This window comes from Cibotium barometz, chromosome 12, assembly GCF_041138505.1.
Source record: "Cibotium barometz isolate CiBa-2024 chromosome 12, ASM4113850v1, whole genome shotgun sequence".
In the NCBI taxonomy this organism is placed as follows: Eukaryota; Viridiplantae; Streptophyta; class Polypodiopsida; order Cyatheales; family Cibotiaceae; genus Cibotium; species Cibotium barometz.
The window spans coordinates 26,961,014-26,986,694 of record NC_141057.1 but is presented as its reverse complement, the minus strand read 5'-3'; the positions used below and the strand labels follow the sequence as shown (position 1 = coordinate 26,986,694).

Here is a 25,681-nt window from a genome sequence, read left to right as displayed (position 1 = left end):
TTGACTGGTGCCAAGTTGTTGTGTTACCCTCTCCCCCCTTCGTTGTCCTCGCCCTCATCCTCGTCAGTGCCATCCTCCTCCTCCCCTTCCCCTTCAAAAACATGTACACATGCATGCACACGACTACAAAGATAGTGCATTGCTTTCCTATCGTGACGGATCATCAAGAGCCCTGTCCTGCACTGGGGTAATGTGACTCTACCTGCACCATAAGGTATAAGGACTTCTGTTCCATGTGTTGCAAGGAGTTTTCAGCATGGAATCTGTGGCAACACTATGCACTGCTTCTGTATTACGCTATATTTTTACTTGTTTTTGTCAGCAAACAGTGCATACTAAGCTCAGAAAATGCTTCAAACTAGGCTATTGTCTCTGCAGCTTCTCTTGGTTTCTAAGGAACATCCTCATTGTTAATCCTAGTAATATTTGTGTCTTGATCTCCGTGCCTACAATAACTGTGATGAAATTGCAAGATACTAGGGTGTGTTCTAAGCATTGACACCATGAGAGGAAAACACCTTGATGCTTTCAGTCCACATTAGCACCCTTATTTGCAATGGAGCTGTGGGGCTTTCCTGTGTGGCACCTCAGTGCAGTTGCACTTTGATTACTTTTTACTCTAATATCAATTCTATATGTACTCTACTCATTTTGTAGCAAAGGAAGGCTCTCTCTCTCTCTCTCTCTCTCTCTCTCTCACACACACACACACACACACGCATGCAAATAAACACGCCACTTACACATTTGGCCGTGTCCACACAAACACATGCACATGTCACTAATGTGCACGTCCACACACACACACACACACACACACACACACACAAATTTACTCCACTAATCATGAAAAGAACTCTACCTAGAGTCAGCACAAGTTGATACCTATCAAGTATTATATATATTTGAATAAATCTCAAAGTCATCAAAGTGCAATTGAGTATGTTCCATTTGGTTTTGTAGCATCTTGGGACCATACAAAATAAACATCCTAAAGGCACAAATGACCGACTAGAAGAACAATAATTTGCTCATGTATTAGTTGCTTGGAGGCCAAATAGGGGAGTGAAGTAATTTAAAATCATTAGGGAGGGAGTCTCATGTGGGTGTATACATCAAGTTGCTAGATTATATCACGATAAATGCACATTCCGGGCATGCATCCGTGTGGAAGGTTGCTGTCTTGGCCACCAACACATCCTTGAAGCAGGCGTTGTCAAAGAGGTCCTTCTGTGATGAAGTCCAGGTGCACTGCTAGGCCTGCCTTGGCTGAATTGTTTGCAGGTAGGCAAAAACTGTTCGTGTGATTAATTACCAGACAGAGAGACGAGGTCTTTGATGTCCAGTTTTGCGTCAAAGCTGAGATGTTTAGTGTTGGTGGAGGAATGCGCAGCAGAGAAGCTGTCACGGCGTCCAGTTGCAATGGGACCAAACCTAATCCATCCAAAAATGAGGGTTCATCAGCTTAATCACACTCATTTTACCCAAAAAAAAAAACCAGAGAAACTTGCGACTAATTACACATGATCACATGAAAAAACGAAGATTAATCAGCTTATAAATTAGATAGGTGAAAGTATAAGCAGTGACTACTGCTGGCGAGGAGATTAAAGTACGTTTTGACATAATTAAAACAATGATTAATGATAATTATGCCTGATTGTGTGTGTGTGTATGTATATGGATATATGCATGTGTATGCATATATGTGTGTATATATATATATACACGTATATGGATACACACACACAATTTATATACATGTGTGTACTAAGTTGCATTATATGGTATACAAGGATTCCTTATACACAAATAACATGCATATATAATGTGACCATATATAAAAGTCACCAAACTTTATATATGGGGACACATATGTTAATGGGTTATACATATTAGTAGACATAACACTTTGATGAAAAAGAATTTTGGTCAAAAGTATTTTGATCGAATTGCTTTCATTCAAAATGATGTCCTATAGACTGCATCTCCTTCCTTGAAGATTTTGAATTTTATTTGTGTTTCATTTATCATCTTGACCAGAATTTCGTTCAGGATTCTGTTGGTGGATTCTACCTGACCATTCGCCTATGGTGGGTAGTATACTATTGATTTCTGATGCATGATCATGTGCTACTCTGCTAGCTTCTTAATCACTTCATTGAAGAAGTGGCTCCTCCCTTGATCGCTGATGACTATCTCTATCGGGCATTCGAATCTTGTCTCATGATAGTTATGCACGAAAACTTTATCATTGACGATGCCTTGCAGTCTTTCAAAGCCCATTGGGGAATTTTGGACTCAACTTTGGGCCCTCTAAGAAGTGCCAACTAAGCTTAGAGAGAGAGAATCCAAAAAGCCTAAAAAAATAAGGTGAAATTGATTTTGGCGTATTTTCTCTTGGCATATTCTTGAGATATAGAAGATATATTTCTATTCTTCAATGTACATAAAAATGATAGAATATTACCAATTCTTGAAGTCTTCAATCTGTTCATGTACTATATGTACTACGTGAATAATGAATTGGTCAATTCTCTAAGTTTAATGGCTTATATCTCAAAATCTCTACGTACAAGAAGCTGAAATAGAATATTTCTTGAAATTTGAACAAAGGATCATCCAAAAATAGTTCGAGTTCCCTCCCTGCAAGAAATTTCACCTCAAATTTTGAAGGTTTTCGACTTCCCTCCCTACAAGAAACTTTACCTCAAATTTCAAAGTTATTACATATCAACATTTGCAGGTATTGGTACCTTTAAAATCAAGGTTTTTCTTGCAAATTAGTTGGACTCTTTACTTCTTTTTACTATTTTGGCACCTTTCTCTTTCCATTCAGATTTTTCTACTAATCAAGAGCAAGGAGGAACACAGAGAGAATCAAGAGGATGGCTGAGGGATTAAGAGCAAGGAGGAATACAGAGAAAAGAGACATTTACAACCTGCACATCAAACTTAAACATGAATATGAACCTCTAAGTAAGAGAAATAAACCTAATACTTTATGTACTGCTTCTAAAGAAATATTGAGGATGCAAGGGAAGAGAAACATAGATTTATGGATTGATGGGAGGTTATATACAAAAGACCCTTTTACAAACTCCACACCCCCATTTAGGAATACGACATCTCTGCTTAACTTTGTTGGAGATGGCTATAATGGGCTCCTAGGATATACACATCATTTGGAAGCAGCAAGCAATGTTCTTAAATTAGAAAGAGATTTGTTTGAGAAGGAGAACATTCATTTGAAGAAAACCATGGCGCATTGTGTGCAGAAGTTATTAAGCAATAAGGAAACCATTTCAAGGCTTGAAAAACAAATGTCTGAATTAGGACATAAGCAGACCTCATTAGGTCTCCATAGATGACAAAAAAACTAAGGGATATTGAGCAAATGAAGGTAGGAGGTGGTGGCATCAAGAAGAGAATACATGCAATCAACAAGTAAGCTCCTTTCTATTAACTGGTTTATTGTTTCTATTGTGATATTTTATGAATAGCAATCATTATTGCATATGTTCATGTATATCAAATTTTGCATTTCAATATGATATCAAATCATTATTGCACCATGATAAAGAAACAACGACAGAACCTTCTGGCGCACATTTAAGTCTTCTTTAGATCGCCAGTATGCAGAAGCACTGATGAATGAGAAGAAATATAAGAAGGTCTTAGAAAAGCAAATAGATGACTTTTTCAAAGATAATCAACTCAGTCCACAGGACATCCAGGCAATACTTGATGAGGCTGGTATATCACACAGAGGGTACTTAGCCATTTATAAGACTTTGTAAGAAAAGATGAAGGATTCTAGTATGAAAGGATCATTATTGCCAAATCCTTCTTTGGTTAAAAAAATGCATAAACAAGTAAACAAAGAAAGAGGTACTGCAACAAGCACTAGGAACCCCATTTCATATTGAGGACACCTATGCTGCACCAACAGGAGATGTGGTCTATAATAGATACAATAATATTTTCTACGACTTGGAGGCCTTACAATCATATGTTGTTCAGTTGTTTGAAGTTACTCCTAAAGAATGTGATGGTGTCCTCAAATTTGTGCTAAAGCTTAATGAGTGTCAAATTGTGAAGGAGAGAAAGTTAGAAAGGGTTACCATCACACTGACGAATAGGGCACTTGATACATCTATTCTAAAAGATGATCCTAGATGGTTTAGTGTTCAATCTGAAAACAATATATTATCGTTGGGATCGTTGAGTGTTCTGCATTGGGTCTTTCATAAGACATCGATACCCGAGATCATCAGCGAAATGGCAAAATCTTAGATGTGGAAGGCATGGGACAACATAAGGTGGAGTGGCATATGGCGAGTGATCTTAAAACTCTGAAATGTATGCACAATGTGTCAAAGGGTGCCAACTCAAAAAGTCCCTGTTTATATTGCATGTGCGGCAGTACAAAGGTGTTTGATAAGAGGTATTGGAAGAAGGCACCGGATAAGCACTTGAAAGACCCAAACTTCAAGCCAATTCTTGATATTCCATTGTCAAGTGTCCACATTTGTACAATGCATGCTCTTTACAGAATCATTGTCAAGTGTCCACATTTGTACAATGCATGCTCTTTGCAGAATCATTGTCAAGTGTCCATTGTCAAGTTTCCACATTTGTACAATGCATGCTCTTTGCAGAATCATTAAAAAACTCTTGTTTTTATACATATGTTTTGCATGGACTCTACAGCCTAATATACAACAAAGGTTACATCCATCAAAGCACTAGAGAAAGTTCTATCAGACATTGGTTTGCATGGTGGACATGCAAAAATTGAACAAGATGAAAAAAGGTCTAAGGATGGGAAGAATGTACCTAAGAAACCTTCCATTGGGGGTGTTAAAGCAAGAAGGTTTCTATTTGAACCAAAACCAGAAGGTCATAGAAGAAGACGATCAGTGCAGATCGTAAAATACAACAGATGGAAGTGCAGATCGTAAAATACAACAGATGGAAGTGCGTTCACAATGCAGTAATAGACCATGCAAACAATGGTCAAGCAAGAACACGGAAAGCCAAGGTGTGGAAATCTCTTCTGTGACAAGAAAGTGTGGACAAAGGAGGACCATGAGATATTTCAAACAGTGCTAGATGAGTTCAAGAGATCAATGAGATTGATGCATGGACGGATCAACACACCCACTATATGGTATTAGATTGATTATGCATTGAACTAGTTTTATACTATATATTAAAAAATATACTAATTAATATATTCTTTTATTCTCTTGAAGCATATTATATGCCATCATATCCCTTGGTTTGCAAAGAAGTATGGTAATTTATCAATATGGTCAACCCAAGGAATGGAGAAAACACATTATCAAAGCACGCTCTGGGTATTTCAATCATACAAGACATGGTGGAGGAGCACAAAAAGCTAATAGTTTATTACATCAGTGGACATATAGGAAGCTTGTACATAAAGCCAAAAAGAAGCAGCAGTTCAAAGCATCCCAAATTAATCAAGCAGTAAAACTTGTGAAGATAGAAAGAAAACAAGATATATGGAGGAGATCTAATGCAAGTATTAAGCATGCAAAATGGCGAGTAACAAAACAAAAAAATGGAAAGATTTGGATACCCATAGATCCATGATTAGCATTTCAAATTCAAAAATGATCATATGCAAAATTATCATGACATTACACGAGAGAGAATATTATTACAAGAGATAGGAATATACTACTACTCCTTAACCTGCTCACTAACATCCTCCGGTGCATGAATCCTTGCCCTTTTTGAAGATGGCTTTGCAACATCTTGTAACTGGCAAACTGGAGGAACCCTCGGTTTTGTGAATCTCAGAAGCTCCCTTTTGCCATAATCACTTAGCATATTGGGATCCTTAATCCCACACGCCAATCCATAAGCAGTATAGGCTAAGTAATATTTACTCCTTAGTGCATAGACTCCAGGGCCCATGCTAACTGCTTCTCCAAAAGTCATGCTTCTCCAAAAGCATGACTTTGTCTACATTCCACCTGACAGGATATGCCCCAAGGTATCTGGATAATGTCTTGATTGCAAACAAAGGAAATTATGCATTGTCTTTCGAGAATTTCTTGTGGAATATAATGAATTGTGGAAACTTCAATCGGTTTATATACTCTCCCAGTGCTAAGTCCATTCCGAGTCCTCCCACGCGTTTGCCTACTCCGCGACCTATAAACTCATCCTCAAACACAACCAGCTGCAAAACAATATTGTCGATGAGCCAACACAACAAATAGAATAAGCTACTCAGCGCACGATAAAAATTAATTAACAAGTAAACACACCTTCTGATTTTTGTCATTAACAAGTAAATCATTTGTCCATATATTGATTGTTGAGTTAGTGTCTTGGACCGTCGATGAGGACACCCCTTCCCTTCCCATGTGTAAAATATTAAGTCTTTGCTGAATAGCTTGAAATTACCCTTCAGTGGGAAGACTGGATTCATAGCTTTTTACATCCTTGTACATCATGGATAATGTGTTGGCAGCAGAATGAAACTCACTATCCTTGACATTTGAATCCAATAAGAGATACTTATCCAAATCTGGATCCACAAAATCTTCATCTTCCTCAAGATTCTCTGCAACAACGATGGCCAGACAGTAGTCTTCCCTTATGTCAAAGACAGCTTGAATATGTGTAATTAACAAATATTCTTTGTCACCAATAGGAAATGTGGGGAGTAGTGGGGTTGGAATGTCCCCTGCTTCCTCTATCATAGAGGGCTGCTTGTAACCACTAAGGTGTCTTCTCTTTTTCTAAGCGCATCAATATCCAACTGCTCGCTTAAGTCCCACTCCACAGTCAAGTTTATCTCCTCCGCAATCTCTTGAACTTCATCTTCTACTCTTGGAGGTTCCTCTGGCTTCTCCTCAATTTTTTCAGTTGCAACTTCTTCATCCTCAAGCAGCACATGCAGATAGCAGATAAATCCATAGTGGTAAGCAACGAGACGACACTTGCGATTGTGAATGGGGTGCTTACTGTGTGTCTTCTTCTTATCATCTAGAACCTTTAAAACATCCTTGTTTAACTTTTGTCTAAGGGTTGTTGAAGGCACGATATCATTTACGTGCACGTACTGGATGCCGTCAAACATGATTGTACCACTCAAAGTGGTTTGTTGAAATTGCTGCCCTTTCTCCTCAAGATACGAACGAGCAGAAACGATCATGTCTTCGATGGAGAAATTGAAATTAAACATGCATGAGATTTCGGGATGGCGATGATGCTGTTGAACTTTATACAGGAAGTCAAACAACTTTTCATGTGCAGTTTCTTGAGAAGGCCAACATCAGACTCAATCTCAATCCCGAAAGGTTCCATCTATAAGCCAGAAAATATGTCAGGACAATGAAAGTTCTGTGTAAGATAATAAAGGATTAGCCAAGATCAGTATAATGCGATAAGCATTGGAGAAATTTCACTGACATCTCTAGTCGCATTGTAGTAATTTGATGAAATATAGTGAGAAAATGAAATTGCATGGGCAAAATCACTGCAACATGATACGTGTGGGAGAATTCCCAAGGAGCCCTCTCTTCACATTATAGTGATTTGATGCAATATTTCAAAGGCAATGACGATTGTAAGAAAAATCACTACAAGAACGACAGTAGGACAAATCACTATGACGCGATATGCTTGAGAGAGTTCGCACCAAGACCTACCAAGACATCTTCTCGCGTTGTAGTGCTTTCAAGAAATTCATGCAAGCAAATTACCATTCTAGGCAAAATCACTACAAAGCAATATGGGTACGTTAGTTCTCACCGAGATCCCTCTTCGCGTTGTAGTGATTTGATGAAATATTTGGGAGATATAAATTAAATTCTTAAAAATCTAAAAGAAGCAATCTTTGATGGAATATTTATAAAACAATTATACAACTTTAGCCAAATTGAAACACGAAAATATTTGAAAACATACCGTGAAATTCACTAGGAGAGCAAGAAGCAACCAACGAAGTTGACTGTAGGAGAGCAAGAAGCAAGGTGAAGGTGATGACTGCGAGAAAAATTGCACGAGAGCAAGAAGCAACGAATAATGAATATTGGTCACCTTTATCCACGGAAACTAACGGTCTGTACATGTGGCAGACATGCATGATGGCACACCACGTGCTCTGCGCACATATAATGACACATGTCAAAAATTGATTGATCATAATCATCATGAGTACGGCCACACGTTCTCCTTGGCACGTGTGGACATGCTCTTTCGCACGTGTGTCATGCTTGTCCTCGGTAAATGTGGTACTTGTCCTCTGTAAATGTCAAGTGTCCTTGTCTTTTGCTGCCGTTTCGTTTTGCCTCCTTCAGCTGCGTGTATTCCTCCACCGTGCCTCATCTGCGCCATCTCTGCGATTTATCAAGCAAGCGTCCATCACTTCAATATTTTCCCTGCGTAATTCTTTGGTAAGTTATCAAGCAATCACTCCTAGTCTTAAATATTATATTCAATCATATGTATCATGTTTTACCTACGTTCATTAGATATTGGGTCAAACGAAAGGCAATGTCTGACAAGTCACCAACGACGCGAAGAATGAATTACGATTTTTTTTATGCAGCCATATCGCGTTATAGTGTTTTGGACATAATTTCTTGTCCTATACATTGCAATGTGTCGTGTATGTTATCTATTACTTATTTCCATGACCTGCTTTGTGAAATGAAACGCTCTGTGCAAGAAATCACTGTAGCGTGCTGAGGGTATGACGATTAGGTCTGATGTGCCTCTATCGCGTTGTAGTGATTTGGACCTATTTTATTGTCATAGGTGTTGTTAGGTGTATTGTTCTTGTGTTATTTTGTCAAATGAAAGGGTCTCTTTGAGAAATCAATACAAGGAGTTGATGTAGATTTTGTCTTAAGTACCCATATCGCGTTGTTGTAGTGATTTAAAGGTAATTCGTTATCCAAGTTAACTACTATCAGAGTATACAATCTCAAACATTGAAGCATCTTCAAAATACAGTTCCTGGATATCTGGACCAAGCTCCAGAACAAGATACATATCTGTGGTAGGCTACCCTTAAAGCTTATTTCAAGTTTACAAGACTGTATATTTCAGGACTGTGACTATTACAAACAAGCATACAAGTATTCAGTTCCTGTTTTGACTTTTTACATAAAATTTCCGAGGAAAAACCAAGCTTAGAGATTCCATGTGCAGCTTCAACATCTTTGAATTGAAGACCAAAAGATCACCATCACTTGTTATTAGTTGTAATTGGATTGGAGAAGACAATGACCACCACCTAAAGGCACCAAGGAATGAGGAAACACACGGAAAAACCCTTCCACAGTCGGGGTCTTGCTCTCTTCCTAGGTTCTCTGTGGTTCCCGCTCTGTCTCTTTCTTTGCTCCTTTGCAATTGATGCCCTTCTCTCTTTCTCTGTTTTCTACAGTGGACGCCACCCTCTATCCTCCTCTGCTATGCTACCATCCACTGTGCCAAAACACACCAACTCTAGAACTCCCCACCACACGAGGCGGTAACCCTACAAAGAACTCCTTCTCTGACGTTGTCACCAGCCGACCTTCTCTCACTACTCATCCTGTAGTCGACATTTTCCCTCCTTTTCTCTGCTTACTGCAATCGGCGTTCCTTTCCTCCACGACTTCACTGCCAGCCCGTCGACCCTACAACAATACCTCCTTGCCTCTTCGCTCTACCAGAGGCGGCTCCCCAAGGAAAACTCCTTTCTCCTTTTTGCCCACAGTCGGCCTTTTTCTCTCCTTTACTGCACTCTGCAATCCCTCGCTTCCTCACTGTTGATGCCCTAGACGCCTTTCTGCTAGCCGTCGTGCCAAAACACACCAACTCTGTTCCCTTACAGTCCCCCAGCCTATCAACGTCCTCTCCTATCGACGTCCTCCCCTTACAACGAATGCCCCATCCTCTGGAAAAAGACCATCGCCTGGCCTTAATCGGCATCTTCCTTCCGTCCGAATGCTCTTGCGCCATCTCCTTCTCTGCCATGCACACACGTAGCCACCTTCTCGAATCTCCTTAAACCTTGGACATTTTCACCTTTCATACACATATAATATTGGCCCCCTCAATAATTAATTGCCCTCATGCCCATGCACACCTTCGAATACAACCTACAAGTGCCCATTTTATTTTGGGACACCACACATACACCTGTTAGCTTTGAGTTTTGGTTGAGATTAAATCTGCTGTGAGCAGAAGGAGTGGAGGCATAACCATCAGGCCTTAGATCATTCACCAGTATGTACATATTATCAGCCTCTATTTTTGTCCACACATATTTAGCAACCCGCTATTTCTACTGAGACATTCATGTCCAGCAGCTGTACAAATAGGGATGTAATATTCAGATCTTCCTCTCTGCTCTCTACAACCTCCTGACATGCATCACAAACTTTCTGATCTTCTTCTTTCAAGGCTAGCATCAATCGAGCAAAATATTTCTTTAGTCGCAAACCATTCACTCTTCTTTTATGCTTCTTTCCATTTAAATCAGTAAGCTGATAGCTTCCATTATCAAACTTTTTTTCAACTTTGAACGGACCTTCCCACTTTGTCTGAAATGCAGTATGAAATGTACTGTCCAGCTTGCTGTTATACCTGAGAACCTGATCACCTTCTTCGATTTCTTTCTGCTTCACCTCCTCATTCTCTTTTTCTTGTCTTTCCAATTGCATAGCAACATAGTGATCAAAAGCTAGCTCTCTGTCTAATTGGGTTGTTTGCAAGGCCAGCAATCTTTCTCTGTAACATTTAATAGGTTCATGCCCTTCTTCAACCAGAAACTTTAAAGCTGGAATTTCTACATCAATAGGCATGAGTGCTTCCTTCCCATAAACTAAATGAAATGGCAAAAATTGTGTACCAGACTTCACTGCAACTCTGTATGCCCATAATACACGATTCATCTCTACATCCCAATTTTTGACATGGCTTTCTGTCATTTTGGTCATCATCAGCTTAAATTCACCATTGAATCTTTCATTCAAGCCATTGCATTGAGGGTGATAAGGAGTGGTATACTTGTGGTTGATGTTTAATCTTCTGCATAAGTGGTCAACTACCTCTCCTCGAAATTCAGGACCATTATCTAATAATATCTCCAGAGGAATACCAAATCTGTAGCATATATGTTCATACACAAAATCAGCCACTTCCTTACTATCTACTCTCTTCACTGCCTTCACTTCTGCCCATTTTGATAGGTAATCCACCGCAGTAAGCATATAACACTTTCCTTTGGTCGTCTTGGGAAGTGGTCCAATTGCATCCACTCCCCATCTCTCAAAAATGTCATAAACCAGCATGATATTTCTCGGCTCCATTTTTAAGATTCTTTTCCCCATTCTCTGGCACTCATGGTGGCAAGATCTGCACCAGTGCTGAATATCCTTCTGGATGGAAGGCCATATATAACCCTCCAGTAATATTTTCTGCAAGGTGATCTTAAATACATAATGACCTCCACAAGCTCCCTCATGATTTGAAAATAAAATATAATATATTTCTTCCCTCCAGGGAATTCTTCTCAATATTTGATCAGTCCCTTGCATATACAATTCATCCCCAATCATGACATAATGCTTACTCTTTCTGATAAAATGATATTTTTGGCCTTTTTTGAGCCCTTCAAGAAGCAAGCAACCTGAGAGTAAGTAATCCACCACCTTAGACAGGTAACATCATGCATTGTCCAATTGGTAGGCAATTTTAACCTCATGGAGACATCACTTAACTTTTTGACTCTCCCTCTGTATAATGGCTCTTCAATTTTTGCAATTACTGGATCCTGATCAATTACTTCTTGGGCTAACTCATGTGCAATATGATTGTCCTTCCGCCGCACATGTTGAATACTCCATGCTGTAAATTGATGCAGCAGCCTCCTAACATCAGCCAAACATCTTTTTAATCTCGGATTCTTTGCTCGCCAGCTACCTAAGATCTGCTTTATTACTAAACAGGGAATCTCCTTTAGCTTCTGAATTTTCTATTTTAGAGCAGCCTGCAGCCCCTAAAACAATGCTGCGTATTCAGCCTCATCATTACTTTCAGCTTTCAGATGTACTCCATCCTTTAAAATTAGCCCGCCTTCTGAATCCTGGATTATATAACCCCCAGTGGCCTGATGTATACTCCTCTTATATGAACCATCAAAGAACAAAACATGAGCTCCGGGAATGATAATTTGTTCCTCTTTTTCTATCTTTGAATCCACTTCCTTCACCAGGATTGGGCCTTCCTTATATGTTAGAAGATCTGCCAGAGTTGCCTTGCAAGTATCTTCAATCTAAAATGAGAAATCATATTCTTGAAGCTCTACTAACCATCGCATCATACCTTTTGTGAGCGAAGTACCATTCACCAGCTGAGGGAGAAGAGTATAGTTTGTTAGAACCACAAATGGTCTCATCAGGAGATATGACCTGAACTTCCTGCAAGCATACACCAGACTTGACAAAACCAATTCAGCCTCTGTATATTTCCTCTCTGCTTCCATCTTCACTCTACTTGCATAATATACAGGTCTCATGTATCTGGACTCATCTCCTCTCTGCATTAAGATTGCTCCAACCACATCCGGACCAAAAGAAGGATTCACATAAAAGACCTGAGAGAAATCTGGGGCTTTTACATTGGAAATACCTCCCAATACCTCTTTCACTTTCTCAAACACTTCCTCGCATTCTTCATTCCATTGCAATGGTTCTTTCTTCATGGCCTGTTGAAGAGGATAAAGCAATTGTGATATTAAATGAATAAATCTTGCCATATATTTTATCTTCTGGACAAAAGTCTACAGCTGCCTGGATGTTGATGGTGCAGATAATAAGATAAGATCTTTTATCTTCTCTGGATCACGTTCAATTCCATTTTGAGATATCATATGTCCCAACAGCTTCACTTTTGAACATCCTAAACTTTCTTGGATTCAGTTGTCCACCTGCATCATCCATTTTAGAAAATACTTGCTCCAATTTATCACCATGCTCCTTTTGAGAACTATATACACATATATCATCCAAAAAAGCTCTCACAAAATCATCTGTAAGAGGTGAAAGTATTCTATCAGTATTCTTTTGATACATGAGGTGCATTTTTCAAACCAAATGGTACTACTCGGTAACAAAAGCAACCCCACGGCGTAATGATAGTGGTTTTAGCCTGGTCCTTAGCAATTGAGATCTGAAAATACCCAGAGAAGCCATCACATACACTATATCTCTCATACCCAGCCACCCTGTCCAAAATATCATCAATAAATGGCAGAGGATAGTGGTTGCTTTTTGTTGCAGCATTTAGAGGCTTGTAATCGATACAGACTCTCCACCCACCTGTATGCTTTGGAGTAATGACTACTGGACCTGCCCAATCTAAGTGATCTACTAGATAAATTAACCCTGCCTTTAACAATTTACTCAGCTCCTCTCTCAACTACTGGATAAATTAACCCTACCTTTAACAATTTACTCAGCTCCTCTCTCAACACAGGTAATAGCTCTCTATTTATTCTTCTCAGCTTCTCTCTCAACACAGGTAATAGCTCTCTATTTATTCTTCTCAGCTCCTCTCTCAACATAGGTAATAGCTCTCTATTTATTCTTCTCAGCTTCTGAAACACTGGCTTCACACCCTCTTTCAATACTATAGGCATTGGTTCACATTTAAATCCTCGGATCTCTTCATATGAAGTAATAAACAAATCTAGGAATTTATGTATTACCTTCATATACTCCTCTTTTTCCAGTGGCTGCATTCTGGGATTCAGCATACCCTGTAACAGCTTCTCTTTCTCTGCACTAGGTGATGGAGGCTGCATCAGGCTATCCATATCTTCAAGTCTGCTCTCTTCTTCCTCCTTTAATATCTCTTCAGTTAGCATTACATGCTCATTTTCTTCTTTCACTCTAAAAATGATATCTGACCCTCATCATCAAAAGTAGAACTTTCTTCCTCAGTCTCACTATCTGTATACTCATCAGCACTTGTTTCTTCAGCACTTGTTTTATCAGCACTTGTTTCTTCAGGCTCACTCTTCATTTCTAGCTTGCTACTCATATTAAACTTCCTGGCTCTTCCTCTCTTGTTATGTAACAGTTATGGTCCCCCTCCTCCAATTTTGGATGGCACCCACCTGTCTGAGCCAAGGCCTACCTAAAATTAGCAGATAAGCTCCCAAACCACCCGGCATAATATGGCAATTTATGCTGCAAATCACACCAAAAGCAGTCACACTGGTACTCCTGTACATATACCCACACACTTCACTTTTGCATGATATCGGAGTCTAAAATTTGAACAAGCATTCAGCTTTAACCCCAATTTCTCCATGCAGGATTGAGTCATTACACTAATTTGTGCACCGCCATCTACATATGCCTCTCCAACACTCACACCTCCACACCAAGCATCAACTGATGGACAGATATCAGGAAGGTCTGCCCACAGACATCAGCTCCATTTCACCTTGCGTGGGCTCCTGCTCATTTGCTTTCCTTGGATTTGCCAACCTCTTCCACTCTCTCTTTAGCTTCGAACATAATCGAAGCAACTGGGCGAAAGTTATATTGGCTGTCCTTCCCTTTAAATCTCCCATCAGGGTGTATTCCTCCTGACCTTGACCAATGCGCAAATCTGAAGTTTTGTAGCGTCTTCTTAGCTTCCTTTTCTTCTTCTCTGATTGAGGACTTATGTCAAATTGGATATGTTTTCCTTTCTTAGAAGACGGTTCAACTTCCCCCATTGTACTTCTTGTCCTCTTGGCCACAGGCATGATCTCTGGGATGGTCTCCACTCCTATCAGCTAAGAGCCGGTCCCTTCCCTTTATCTTCCCATTTAACTCCACTGGTAGAGGGTTGATTTAGATCTTTTACCTCAACACTGTGATCTAATCTATCATTAGTTCTTTGCATCACGGGATACATTCCACCACTTGCCCTGGGCGGTTTATCACATTGAGGGCTAATATGTCCCCATTCCCCGTAGTTCCAGCATTGGACATTGCTCAAATAATAGCCCCGTCCTCTCCCTGATCCTCCCATATTTCCTTCACCTGTTGGCATAGTGTCTCTTTTATTATTTGGGGCACCTCGACTTCTTCCCTTTCCACCTGCTTCCATCCAATGAGTAGAATGGCTATCACCCATGGTCATTATCGTGAAAGAAGAATAGGAAGCTCAAAGTCTTTAAAGACTACTGCAAATTGAATGCCTCCACCATATCAGATCCATTTTTGCTACCATTCATCATAGATTCTCTCCTAGATGCGGTAGCAGGACATGAGTCATCCTCATTTCTAGATGGGTTTAGTGGGTACAAGGAGGTGCACATGGCTCCAGAGGATAAGGAGAAAATAGCCTTTGTAACAGAATGGGAGGCTTTTGCCTCCAATAATGTAATGGCCTTCAAGGCTGAAGAATGCTTTAGCCACGTTCCAGAGGATGGTTCAAGAAATATTCTATGAATATTTAACCACCTTTATGAGGTCTTCGTGGATGATTTGAGTGTGTTTGAAAAGGAAGAAGACCACATAAAGTATCTGATGATGTGTCTAGAGAATTGCAGAATAGCTAGATTGAGCCTCAATCCAACCAAGTGCGCCTTTGTTGTCACAAGCAGATCTCTATTGGGGCACATAATGCCTGCAAAAGGATTGGCAGTAGATCATCCGACAAAGGTCGAGATCATTGTAAAACTACAGCCACCCAAGAATGCCAAGGAACTAGCCATATTCATGGGACTAATCAAATGGCATAGCACATTCATGAGGTTCTTGGCAAATGTGGCAATACCCCTGTACATTTTGACCGTGAAGGATGTAGAATATGTCTGGTCAGGATCCTATTAGGAGGCATTCCAAAATCTGAAGCGGATATTGTCATCGGCACCAATTCTTCAATAGCCAAATTTTGATCTGGTGTTCCATGTATTTGTGGATGCTTTTGATTTTACCATTGGAAGTTCTTTGATGCGGGAGTCACAGGGAGGCTAGTTCAGACTAGTCTACTATACAAGAGAAGAAGGCTGTCCAAGATAGAGAGGAACTATTCCACCACACGAAAGGAATCATTGGGGATTATCTACTTGATCAAGAAATTCAGGAATTATCTGTTAGGTAATGTGCTTGAATTTCATATGGACTATAAACAAAACATCCTGGTAAGAAATTTAGCCAAATAGATGCTGTTGTTATAAGAGTTTGAGTTCACCATCGAGCACACCCTAGGAAATAAGCATGCAGTGGTGGTGGTAGATTTTTTATCCATATTGGAGTCAAAAGAAACTCCAGATGGGGTGGAATATGACTTCCCAGATGCTCAGCTCTTCATCATAGATGGAGAGAGACCGAGCTAGTATGATGAGATGATGTAGTTCCTCTCTAACTTGCCTTTTTTCGAGTATATGTGTAGAGATCAGAGGAAAAGATAACTCTCCGGAGCAAGTTGTTTATGGTGGTAGATAGCAGGACAACTTTACAAGATGGGCATTGACCAAATTCTAAGAAGGTTTGTCCTTGAGCATGAACAACAAGCTGTGCTAGCTGAGTCACATCAAGGGATAAGTGGAGGGCACTTTTCTGGGGAGTCACGGGACGAAAAGTGTTTCAAGAAGGATTGTGGTGGGGCCGACAACATTAAAAGATGCCCAAAAGTTTGCAAAGGAATGTGACATGTGCCAGAGTCTAGGGCAACCAAATGATGCAAACAGAATGCCTCACACCTCGATACTTCCACTTAACCCATTCAAGTTAGCAGCTTAAAGAACAGGGAATATATACATATTGCTGGTGGCCACATATTACTGCACACGAAATGGGTAGAAGATAAGCATTAGGCGAATTTCGGACTCAACTTTGGGCCTTTTTCCTCTAGAGATAGAAAGGCTTTTGACCAATAGGAAGAGAGTCACCGTAACGAAACTTTTGATAATTAGACGTTTTTCATATATTCTTTATATGAATATATTGTTATTAAAGAAATACGAAATGCATTTGACCACACTTTATAATGTCATTTCTTTAATACATATGAAAAATAGAGTGTTGTCACCTCATTTAATAAATCTCAACTCATTTAATAAATGGTTTTCAATCTAAAAATGGTTTTTCCTCTAAAAATTTGAAATGTTCTCTTCGAAGTTCCTACGTCATCTAATGAATGGATTTCCCTCTAAAAATTTTGCATGTTTTGGAGGTTCTCTTCTGCCATCTCATCTTCTTCCATCTTCTTACATCTGCTTTTATTTTCTATTTGCTTCCATGGAAACCAGACGTCCTAGGCGTCCCTGCTCCTCTACTAGAGCTATTATAGTATACAACAGTTTTGATATAGATAATCAAAGGTGGATTCTTACCACAATCTCTATTGGTAGTTGGATTATGTTGCAGAATAGGAAGCAAAAAAAAAAACAAAAACAAAGAATGAGTTCATCAACACTTACAAAGGCAGAGTTCAAGACTTCAAACTCTCCTGACACAAGTAGGAGCATTAAGGAAGTCCTTATACAACATGCCTACATGCACTTAGAACTACGTCTGCAATGTTTACCTGATGGAATCCCACTCCATAGACCAAACTGTAAGTAAATGTTTTTACATTATGTTTATGTAATGTGTTTCATTTCTATACTTATGCTTCTCTTGTATTTGTCTATATAGATATATATCCTTCGAACTTGGTTGAGTCCGTCGCAGGCAGCAGCCTATAGAAAGAAACATCCAATAGGTCTTTGGTAGAGAGAATCTTTGATGTTTTTCATGTATCTATTGATGAGAAGTTATAGAAAGAAACATCCAACATGTCTTTGGTAGAGAGAGGAGTTTTCTTTTATAATGAATTTTACACGGCACCTCATAGTGTTATAGGTTATGGATCTGTGAAAGCATTTCCAGTGCCTTCATTCGATAGTCCAGAATGGTCCATACCAACAACAAAAATAAGTGAGTGCTTTAGATTAAAGATATACCAAGACGTGCAGAGGTGTATAAGACCAAATGTAGCAAATCGTCACGTGAAAATCGTTCTCTTTATGCCATTGCATGTTTTTGTCGACTTCTTTTATGACGAGAGGGTCAAAAAAACATTGTCAATGTTTATCTATAAATCAGAGAAATATTTGGATTTCTTAGGTCAAAATTGGGATGTGAAAGAATTAAATGGGGTTACTTGCAAAACCCATAGGAAATCTATTGTCTGTAAATATATAATTGGCTCCCAGAATTTTATTTTGGCCTTTCATTATATGAGATGGCATTATGTCAATGGTAAACTTGTAGCAATTGATCAAGACTTGGAGGATGACATTGAAAATCCATTGATGTTATTAGAGGTATGGTTTGAACATAAGCTCTTGACAGTACTCAATATAAGGTCAAAAATCTCACTGCTCAAGTGAGAAGAGACTTGGCAAATGAGGATGACCTACAAGTGCCTGATGATTATGTGTTCAAGTGCAATGACCATAAGGTATGTTATTCAATCTAACCTCAAAAAAGTATTCATTCCAAAACTACGCCATAATCATTATTACTTATATACATTACTTTGATTTTTGGAAATAGGTACCAAGGAGAAAAGAAAGGACCATTCAATGTAAAGACATTACAAGGAAGCAAGTTTTCGTGGTGCAAATGACCATCACATAGAGATAAATGGAGATAAATGTATTTTTGACAGCATATAGTTACATCAATTATGACAACATTTTGTATTTCTTAGAGCAATAGAAACTAAGACAAATATTCTACATTTTCTTACTAGATATTTAAAACATTGAGCGTGCTATTGTGTGTGCGATGATTCTTGTTGTTGGGGTGGTGAGGCTTGTCATTGAGGGGGTGCTTGCTCTTCGGGACACTGTGTGGACAAAAATAGAGGCTGATGATATGTACATACTGTGCAGAGTACTGAGAGTTTCAGGAAATATGTAATCAGTTTGGGTTAGCTTTGAGTTTTGGTTGAGATTAAATCTGCTGAGCAGAAGGAGTGGAGGCATAACCATCAGGCCTTACATCACATGATGTGGAGAATTTATTATTTTTGTTAGCAAACCTTCGGGTGTATGTGTGCGTGTCCCAAAATAAAATGGGCACTTGTAGGTTTGTAGGTTGTATTCGAAGGTGTGCATGGGCATGAGGGCAATTAATTATTGAGGGGGCCAATATTATATGTGTATGAAAGGTGAAAATGTCCAAGGTTTAAGGAGATTTGAGAAGGTGGCTACGTGTGTGCATGGCAGAGAAGGAGATGGCGCAAGAGCATTCGACGGAAGGAAGATGTCGATTCAGGCCAGGCGGCAGTCTTTTCCCAGAGGATGGGGCATTCGCTGCAAGGGGAGGACGTCGATAGGAGAGGACGTAGATAGGCTGGGGGACTGTAAGGGAACAGAGTTGGTGTGTTTTGGCATGACGGCTAGCAGAAAGGCGTCTAGGGCATCAATAGTGAGGAAGCAAGGGACTGCAGAGTGTAGTAAAGGAGAGAAAAAGGCCGACTGTGGGCAAAAAGGAGAAAGGAGTTTTCCTTGGGGAGCCTCCTCTGGTAGCGGAGAGGCAAGGAGGTATTGTTGTACGGTTGACGGCTGGCAGTGAAGCCGTGGAGGAAAGGAACGCCGACTATAGTAAGCAGAGAAAAGGAGGGAAACGTCGACTGCAGGATGAGTAGTGAGAGAAGGTCGGCTGGTGACGACGTCAGAGAAGGAGTTCTTCGTAGGGTTACTGCCTCGTGTGGGAGTTCTAGAGTTGGTGTGTTTTGGCATAGTGGCTAGTAGCACAGCAGAGGAGGATAGAGGGTGGCGTCCACTGCAAAAAATAGAGAAAGAGAGAAGGGCATCAATTGCAGAGGAGCAAAGAAAGAGACAGAGCGGGAACCACAGAGAACCTAGGAAGAGAGCAAGACCCCGACTGTGGAAGGGTTCGTCCGTGTGTTTCCTCATTCCTTGGTGCCTTCAGGTGGTGGTCATTGTCTTCTCCAATCCAATTACAACTAATAACAAGTGATGGTGATCTTTTGGTCTTCAATTCAAAGATGTTGAAGCTGCACATGGAATCTCTAAGCTTGGTTTTTCCTGGAAAATTTTATGTAAAAAGTCAAAACAGGAACTGAATATTTGTATGCTTGTTTGTAATAGTCACAGTCCTAAAATATACAGTCTTGTAAACTTGAAATAAGCTTTGAGGGTAGCCCACCACCACAGATATGTATCTTGTTCTGGAGCTTGGTCCAGATATCCAGGAAGTGTATTTTGAAGATGCTTCAATGTTTGAGATTGTATACTCTGATAGTGATGCAGGGTATTGGTCAGTTGTAATTTATATAGATGAAGGGGAGTGGGCAGATTATAAATGGGTGTTAGATGAGGATGGTTCTGAGCTTCTCTTTCTTTTTCCTAAACTTCCCTTATCAGTTTTCCTATCCGAACGTGCTTCGGATTTCTTTCCAATTCCTTTTGTAGGACGCTTCTATTGCTCTATGCTATAATGGCCTTCAGTTGGCACTTCGACATCCTTTCTTCAATCGTCTTATTTTATTGCATAGTGGCTTCTTGTGCCTGCTACAATTTCTTCCCTCTTCTTGACCATGCTTGTCTTGTCCAGATCTGTGTTTCACTCGGGAGTGGGCTTTCTTGCATTGTCTACACCATTCCTTGTGCACTATTCACCAGCTTGGTGATTTTGTCTCGAACAACCCTCTACTGCCCTGCCCACTATTCTGGCTTCTACTTTTGCTCCGGCTCAGAATTCTTGCATGTCACTATCTTCACAAGTCCTTGTGATCTTGTCACAACCATCACTACTGGTGGCTTTTCTTGTTGTTTTGGCAGTGGGGCTTGGGTGGTGGTCAAGAAGGTAGTCTCAAAGGCGAAGATGTGAGCATCTAGATCCTCCTCACTCTTGCCCTTGAATTTTGAGTATTTGAGAGACATCCTTCCCACAATGACCGCTTCTTGTTCTTCTTGACCTTCCTGCCTCCTATTTGAAGCTCCTATTGCTCCTCCTCTTCAACCTGATTTCTTAGAGGTTCCTGATTTTTCCATTCTTGCTGGTGTAGAATCCCTTCTGGAAGTCTTCTTGGAGGAACCATAGAAGCATGAGCTTCAAGAAAGGACATAATAGTCATAAAAGATATCAAAAGGTACAATAGTCCTAGGGTTGGTGCCTTTTATAGTCCCAAGTCCCACATGCCCTAGCACCATATATATAAATACCCCTAAGCCCCATGTGCCTAGGCCCATCCCCCTATGCATGTGCATCCTAAAATCCCCTTTGTTACAAACCATCCCATCTTATAATGATTTTGTCCTTAAAATCAAAGGGTGGTCATGTACAAAATAGACACATATAGAAGGCTATATATAAAGCCAAAAACATAGACGCATATAGAAGGCTATATACAAAGTCCAAAAAAATCATATCCAAAGCTAAATATCAATATCATCATCAAGGGCATATGACCCCTCTTATATCAAATGGAAAGGAATGTAGTGCAATGCCGATGACAAAGCTAATAATGCAACCTCCAGAGTCGAATTTGAAACCAAGAAGCTACCTGATCATAGCCACAGATCTCAGCCACTTGGATTAAAAGGGTAAGTCATATCACCCCAAGTTACGCGAGTATGTGGCTGCCCATCTAGATCAAATATGAAGGAACATTTCCCCACTGTGTCAAAACGTGGTCACCAAGGAAGCCTGGATTGAATAGAAATCCACGAAGCATACCCAATGCTGCTGGGAAGACCATGGCTTTGACAAGGCAAGATCAAACACATTTGGCATAGAGAACAAATGACAATCAGAAAAAAGGAAAAAGAAGGTGAGAATCTCTACAAATCCAAAGAGGGAGGTCAGTCCATCTGTCAGACCATTGTATGTAGAAGGATTGAACATGCTAGAAGGGATTGAAGAGGATGAGGAGGAAAGAATACTTAGATAAAATGCACATCTCATATCCTTATTCCAGTTGGACACAGAAAAGATTGTGTCTAAATACTCAGCTGAAGTACTGAACGTCCAGCCCTGTGGGTGGAAGAAGTTGCAATAGTAACATAGAAGAAGTGTCAGAAGACCATACAAGAGAAGCGAAAACTTCCCTCATGTCTTCTCATCATTGGGTCTTACGAGCATCTCGGCAGGTATCTCACTGAGCTTTCTCCTCCGGCTTTCATGCCTCTTTAAAGATCCGGGACTTATAGGCGACTCAGTAGGGATCTTCAATTAGGCTTCCTCCACACCTCATGGCTTCTCACTGGGTCTTACAGGTGTCTTAGTAGTATCCTCAGTGCAAGACTCTTCCTCTAGCCCTCATGCCTTGTTTTAGGACTTACAGGTGACACGGTCAGGACCTCACATGGGCTTCCCCCGCCCGGACCTCATGCCTTCTCACTTGGTCTTATATAGACGTCTCGGTAGTATCCTCATCTAAGTGTCTCCTTTGGCCATCTCATGCCTCATTCTTTCAATATTAATATCCGTTGGGAACTCACTGAGCTTCCTCCAAACCTCATGCCTTCTCACTGTGTCTTACAGGCGTCTCGGTAGCATCCCAACTAAGCGCCTCCTTGACCCTCTCATGCTTCATTCTTTCAATATTATTATCATTTTTCCATTGACACCATATTTCGAGATAATACTTCAACAATTGATGTAATATATTGTCCCATTACTTACCATTCAGGTTGATCAGGTCGTCCACCCCGAGTTTCTCGTGGAGGTGAAGGTTGCATTCCATGTACTCCATGAGTAGGCATAGATGAGTAGGCATAGATGAGCTGGATCATCAAAGCCAACATGTCGTATGCCATTTTTAGTGTTTGATTTGATCAAAGTCCTCGCAACAACTAGTGCACCACATCAACGCAAGACCAAGTGTGCTCCCAACAAGTAGAGCTTGGTGCAATACCAAGGTTCTTGCCATTCACACACAAGGTTGCTTGATCTTAACTTTAGTGTTCGTTTTATAAAAAACCTCTTGCTTATGTGTATTTCCCGTGCATGGAAAGGAATTCTTCCAAGGTGCCCAAAGAGTCATAATAAATGTATCATCCTCAATGACATGAGGGTCATCATCAAGTAGCTCATGTGCATCATCGGCCATGGCTACATTTACATCAAAGAACATGTCATCATCATCATCCTCAACTATGTGAGGGATATCATCAAATAGCCCATGTGCATCATTGGCCATGCCTACATCAACTAAAACATCTACATCCTCAGTAGGGTGAGAGAACCCATCTACTAGACCATGTGCATCATCGGCCATGGCTACATCATTACAGATAAATATAACAACATTAGCAAATGAGGTGGTGGAACGTTCTTCACCCACCTCATCAATGCATACAATAGAAGTCGCAATAGACTCAAGATGGATGCGTGAAGCAATCCCCATGGATCTACATCCTGGAATATGGCCACTCTGAGTAGAGTATGCACCAAGCGGCCTCATGAATACCACCAACAACATTTAAGATGCATTCACCTTCTTTGAATGTACCAGTGCATCCTTAGTTTGCCCAATCACTAGATTCCCTTGCAAATCAATCAGTTGGAACCAATGTAGAGGTGGTTCAAGATCAAAATCTCCCTGATGACTTGGACCATATTGACAAAAGATTTAATGGCAAAAATTGTGAAACAGGTAAGTTTTACTTCTCTGATACCAATCTTCCACATCTAATGAAGTTCGTCAAGGTTGAGTGGTGGAGGTGGTGGTGTTGTTGGTGTTCTTGGAGAAAGAACTGGAAGGGTGACAGAGGGAAGGGTCGGCAATGTTATGAATGGGATTGCTATTGTTGTTGGAAGACCCAAAAGCTCTTTTTATTGTTTTCATCTTTTTATTCCCTCCAAAAGCTCTTCATTGTTTTCGATCATATTTAAGACCCACCTGGTACGTTTCTAATGCTGTGTGATACTCTTTCATAAAAACTGAAGAGCGCCCTTGCGTGCATATCTGCACAAAATCTGGCTGGCTCGTGTTCTGGGATCTTGAGAGACTTTGACCCAGAAATGAAGCCCTGAGAAAATGTCACCAAAAGGCACTGGATATGCACGAGCCCTAGATCTAGTAGCTGCGGCCTGCGCATCAGCAGATAGTCCTGATTGAAGGGCCTCATTGGTGGGCTCGTAATCCAAACCCTTACTGTATGCTGCCACTGCATCATCAACAAAGCAAAGCAAAGTTTGACAGCTGACGTCTAGCCCATACTGCCGCATCCACAGGACTTCTTATAATCTTCCTCAATCTCAAGCGCAAGAACCCTGTTATCTTGTGCTTCTCCTTCTTCTAGAGGTCGCTGTCTTCTTCTCTTATCGTGCCTTTCAAACTTTCTTCTGCAACTCCGCAAGCATCAACAAAATAACTCCTTAATACCTCATTAGAGAAGTAAATCTAGAAGGCATCATGTGGTCATTGGCGCCTTTTAGCAGAATCTTCCTTCTCATGGGGTTTGAGAGAGAAGATAAACATTATGAGTAATCTATATTTTTTTTAAAAAATCGAGAAAGAATCATGCATGCTACTAATCTCTCTTTTGGTAAGAAAATGCTTAAGGATTAGGCATTTGACTTTTAATCGAGAGCTTGTGAGCAAGGAGAAGATCGAAGCTTCTCGCCCCGTCGTGATCACCGAGTGTTAGCATCACCTTGCTAACATGGGAGAAATCACATGCTCCTACACACATAGCCATGGAGTACACATGTACACATGAGCATGGAGTAGGAGGCATGGATCAAGATAAAAGATACAAGCATAACAACATAACATCATAGTGTATTCCATATCCATGTATCATATATTGTGAGTCCAAGAATCATGTACATACAATAGTTATAGTCATATCCAATTTGCATACAAGAGGGAATTTATATAGCCATCCAACCATGTGACTCTTGGGATACCCATGTGATTGTTGGGCTAATTGGGCTACCCATGTGACTATTGGACTCCCATAACTTCCACAAAATCCTAACTCCCCCACTAGCCCTCTTGTAATCACTTCTTGATATAACATCTTGTAATAACCAAATCCCACAATTCATTAGCCTAAGCTAATGGTACTAATGCTAGGGGGTGTTCACACCCAAGATAATGCCAAAATGCTAGGGGTGTACACACCCATCAACAACCCCAAGGAGGACACTTCATCAATGAGGTGATTCAGAAGCTGACACATCAACACATGATCCTCCACAAAAAATTGAATGTTTACTATCCGCGCAGGCAGACGGTCAAGCGGAGTCCACAAATCAGGTGTTGAAGTGGATCCTCATAAAAATAGTGAATCAAAATAGAACAGACTGGGATGAGAAGCTGCACTCTGCACTCTAGGCGTTCTGAATGGCATAAAGGTAAGCACTGGATTCACCCCATTTTCTTTGGTCTATGGCTTAGAAGCAGTAGTTCCAAAGGAGGATGTGGTCCCAAGCCTCAAAATAGCCCTGAGACGAAAGACTCGGCCTAGAGGAATTAGGCAACTAGCGAATGCAACACCTCATGGAAATGGAGGAAATTAGGCTACATAGTGCATGGGTGGCAAATGTCACCCAAAAAAGAAGGAAAAAGTGGGTGCAAACACAAGATATTTCAGGAGGATGACAAGGTATTGTTATTTAACTCAAAGCTTAGACAACAAATGGGTAAGCTCAAAATATGATGGATG

At 40.3% G+C, this 25,681-nt stretch overlaps 1 protein-coding gene across 1 annotated transcript; it reads right to left on the bottom strand.

Moving 5' to 3' along the window:
• Positions 1–8,949: 8,949 nt before the first annotated feature.
• LOC147633240 (uncharacterized) lies at positions 8,950–10,931 on the bottom strand. Its single transcript, XM_086805708.1, has 2 exons — positions 10,481–10,931; positions 8,950–9,044 (listed from the first exon to the last, which is right to left on the bottom strand). Exons 1-2 carry the CDS (start codon positions 10,929–10,931, stop codon positions 8,950–8,952), a joined length of 546 nt encoding a protein of 181 aa, XP_086661834.1.
• Positions 10,932–25,681: the final 14,750 nt, after the last annotated feature.

Excerpts from the sequence above, each read along its gene's own strand:
- LOC147633240 (XM_086805708.1), bottom strand. The coding sequence starts at position 10,931 with ATGAATCGTGTATTATGGGCATACAGAGTTGCAGTGAAGTCTGGTACA. Across the intron at positions 9,045-10,480 it reads GCATAAAAGAAGAGTGAATG|ATATGTATCTTGTTCTGGAG; the intron begins GTTTGCGACTAA and ends AGCCTACCACAG.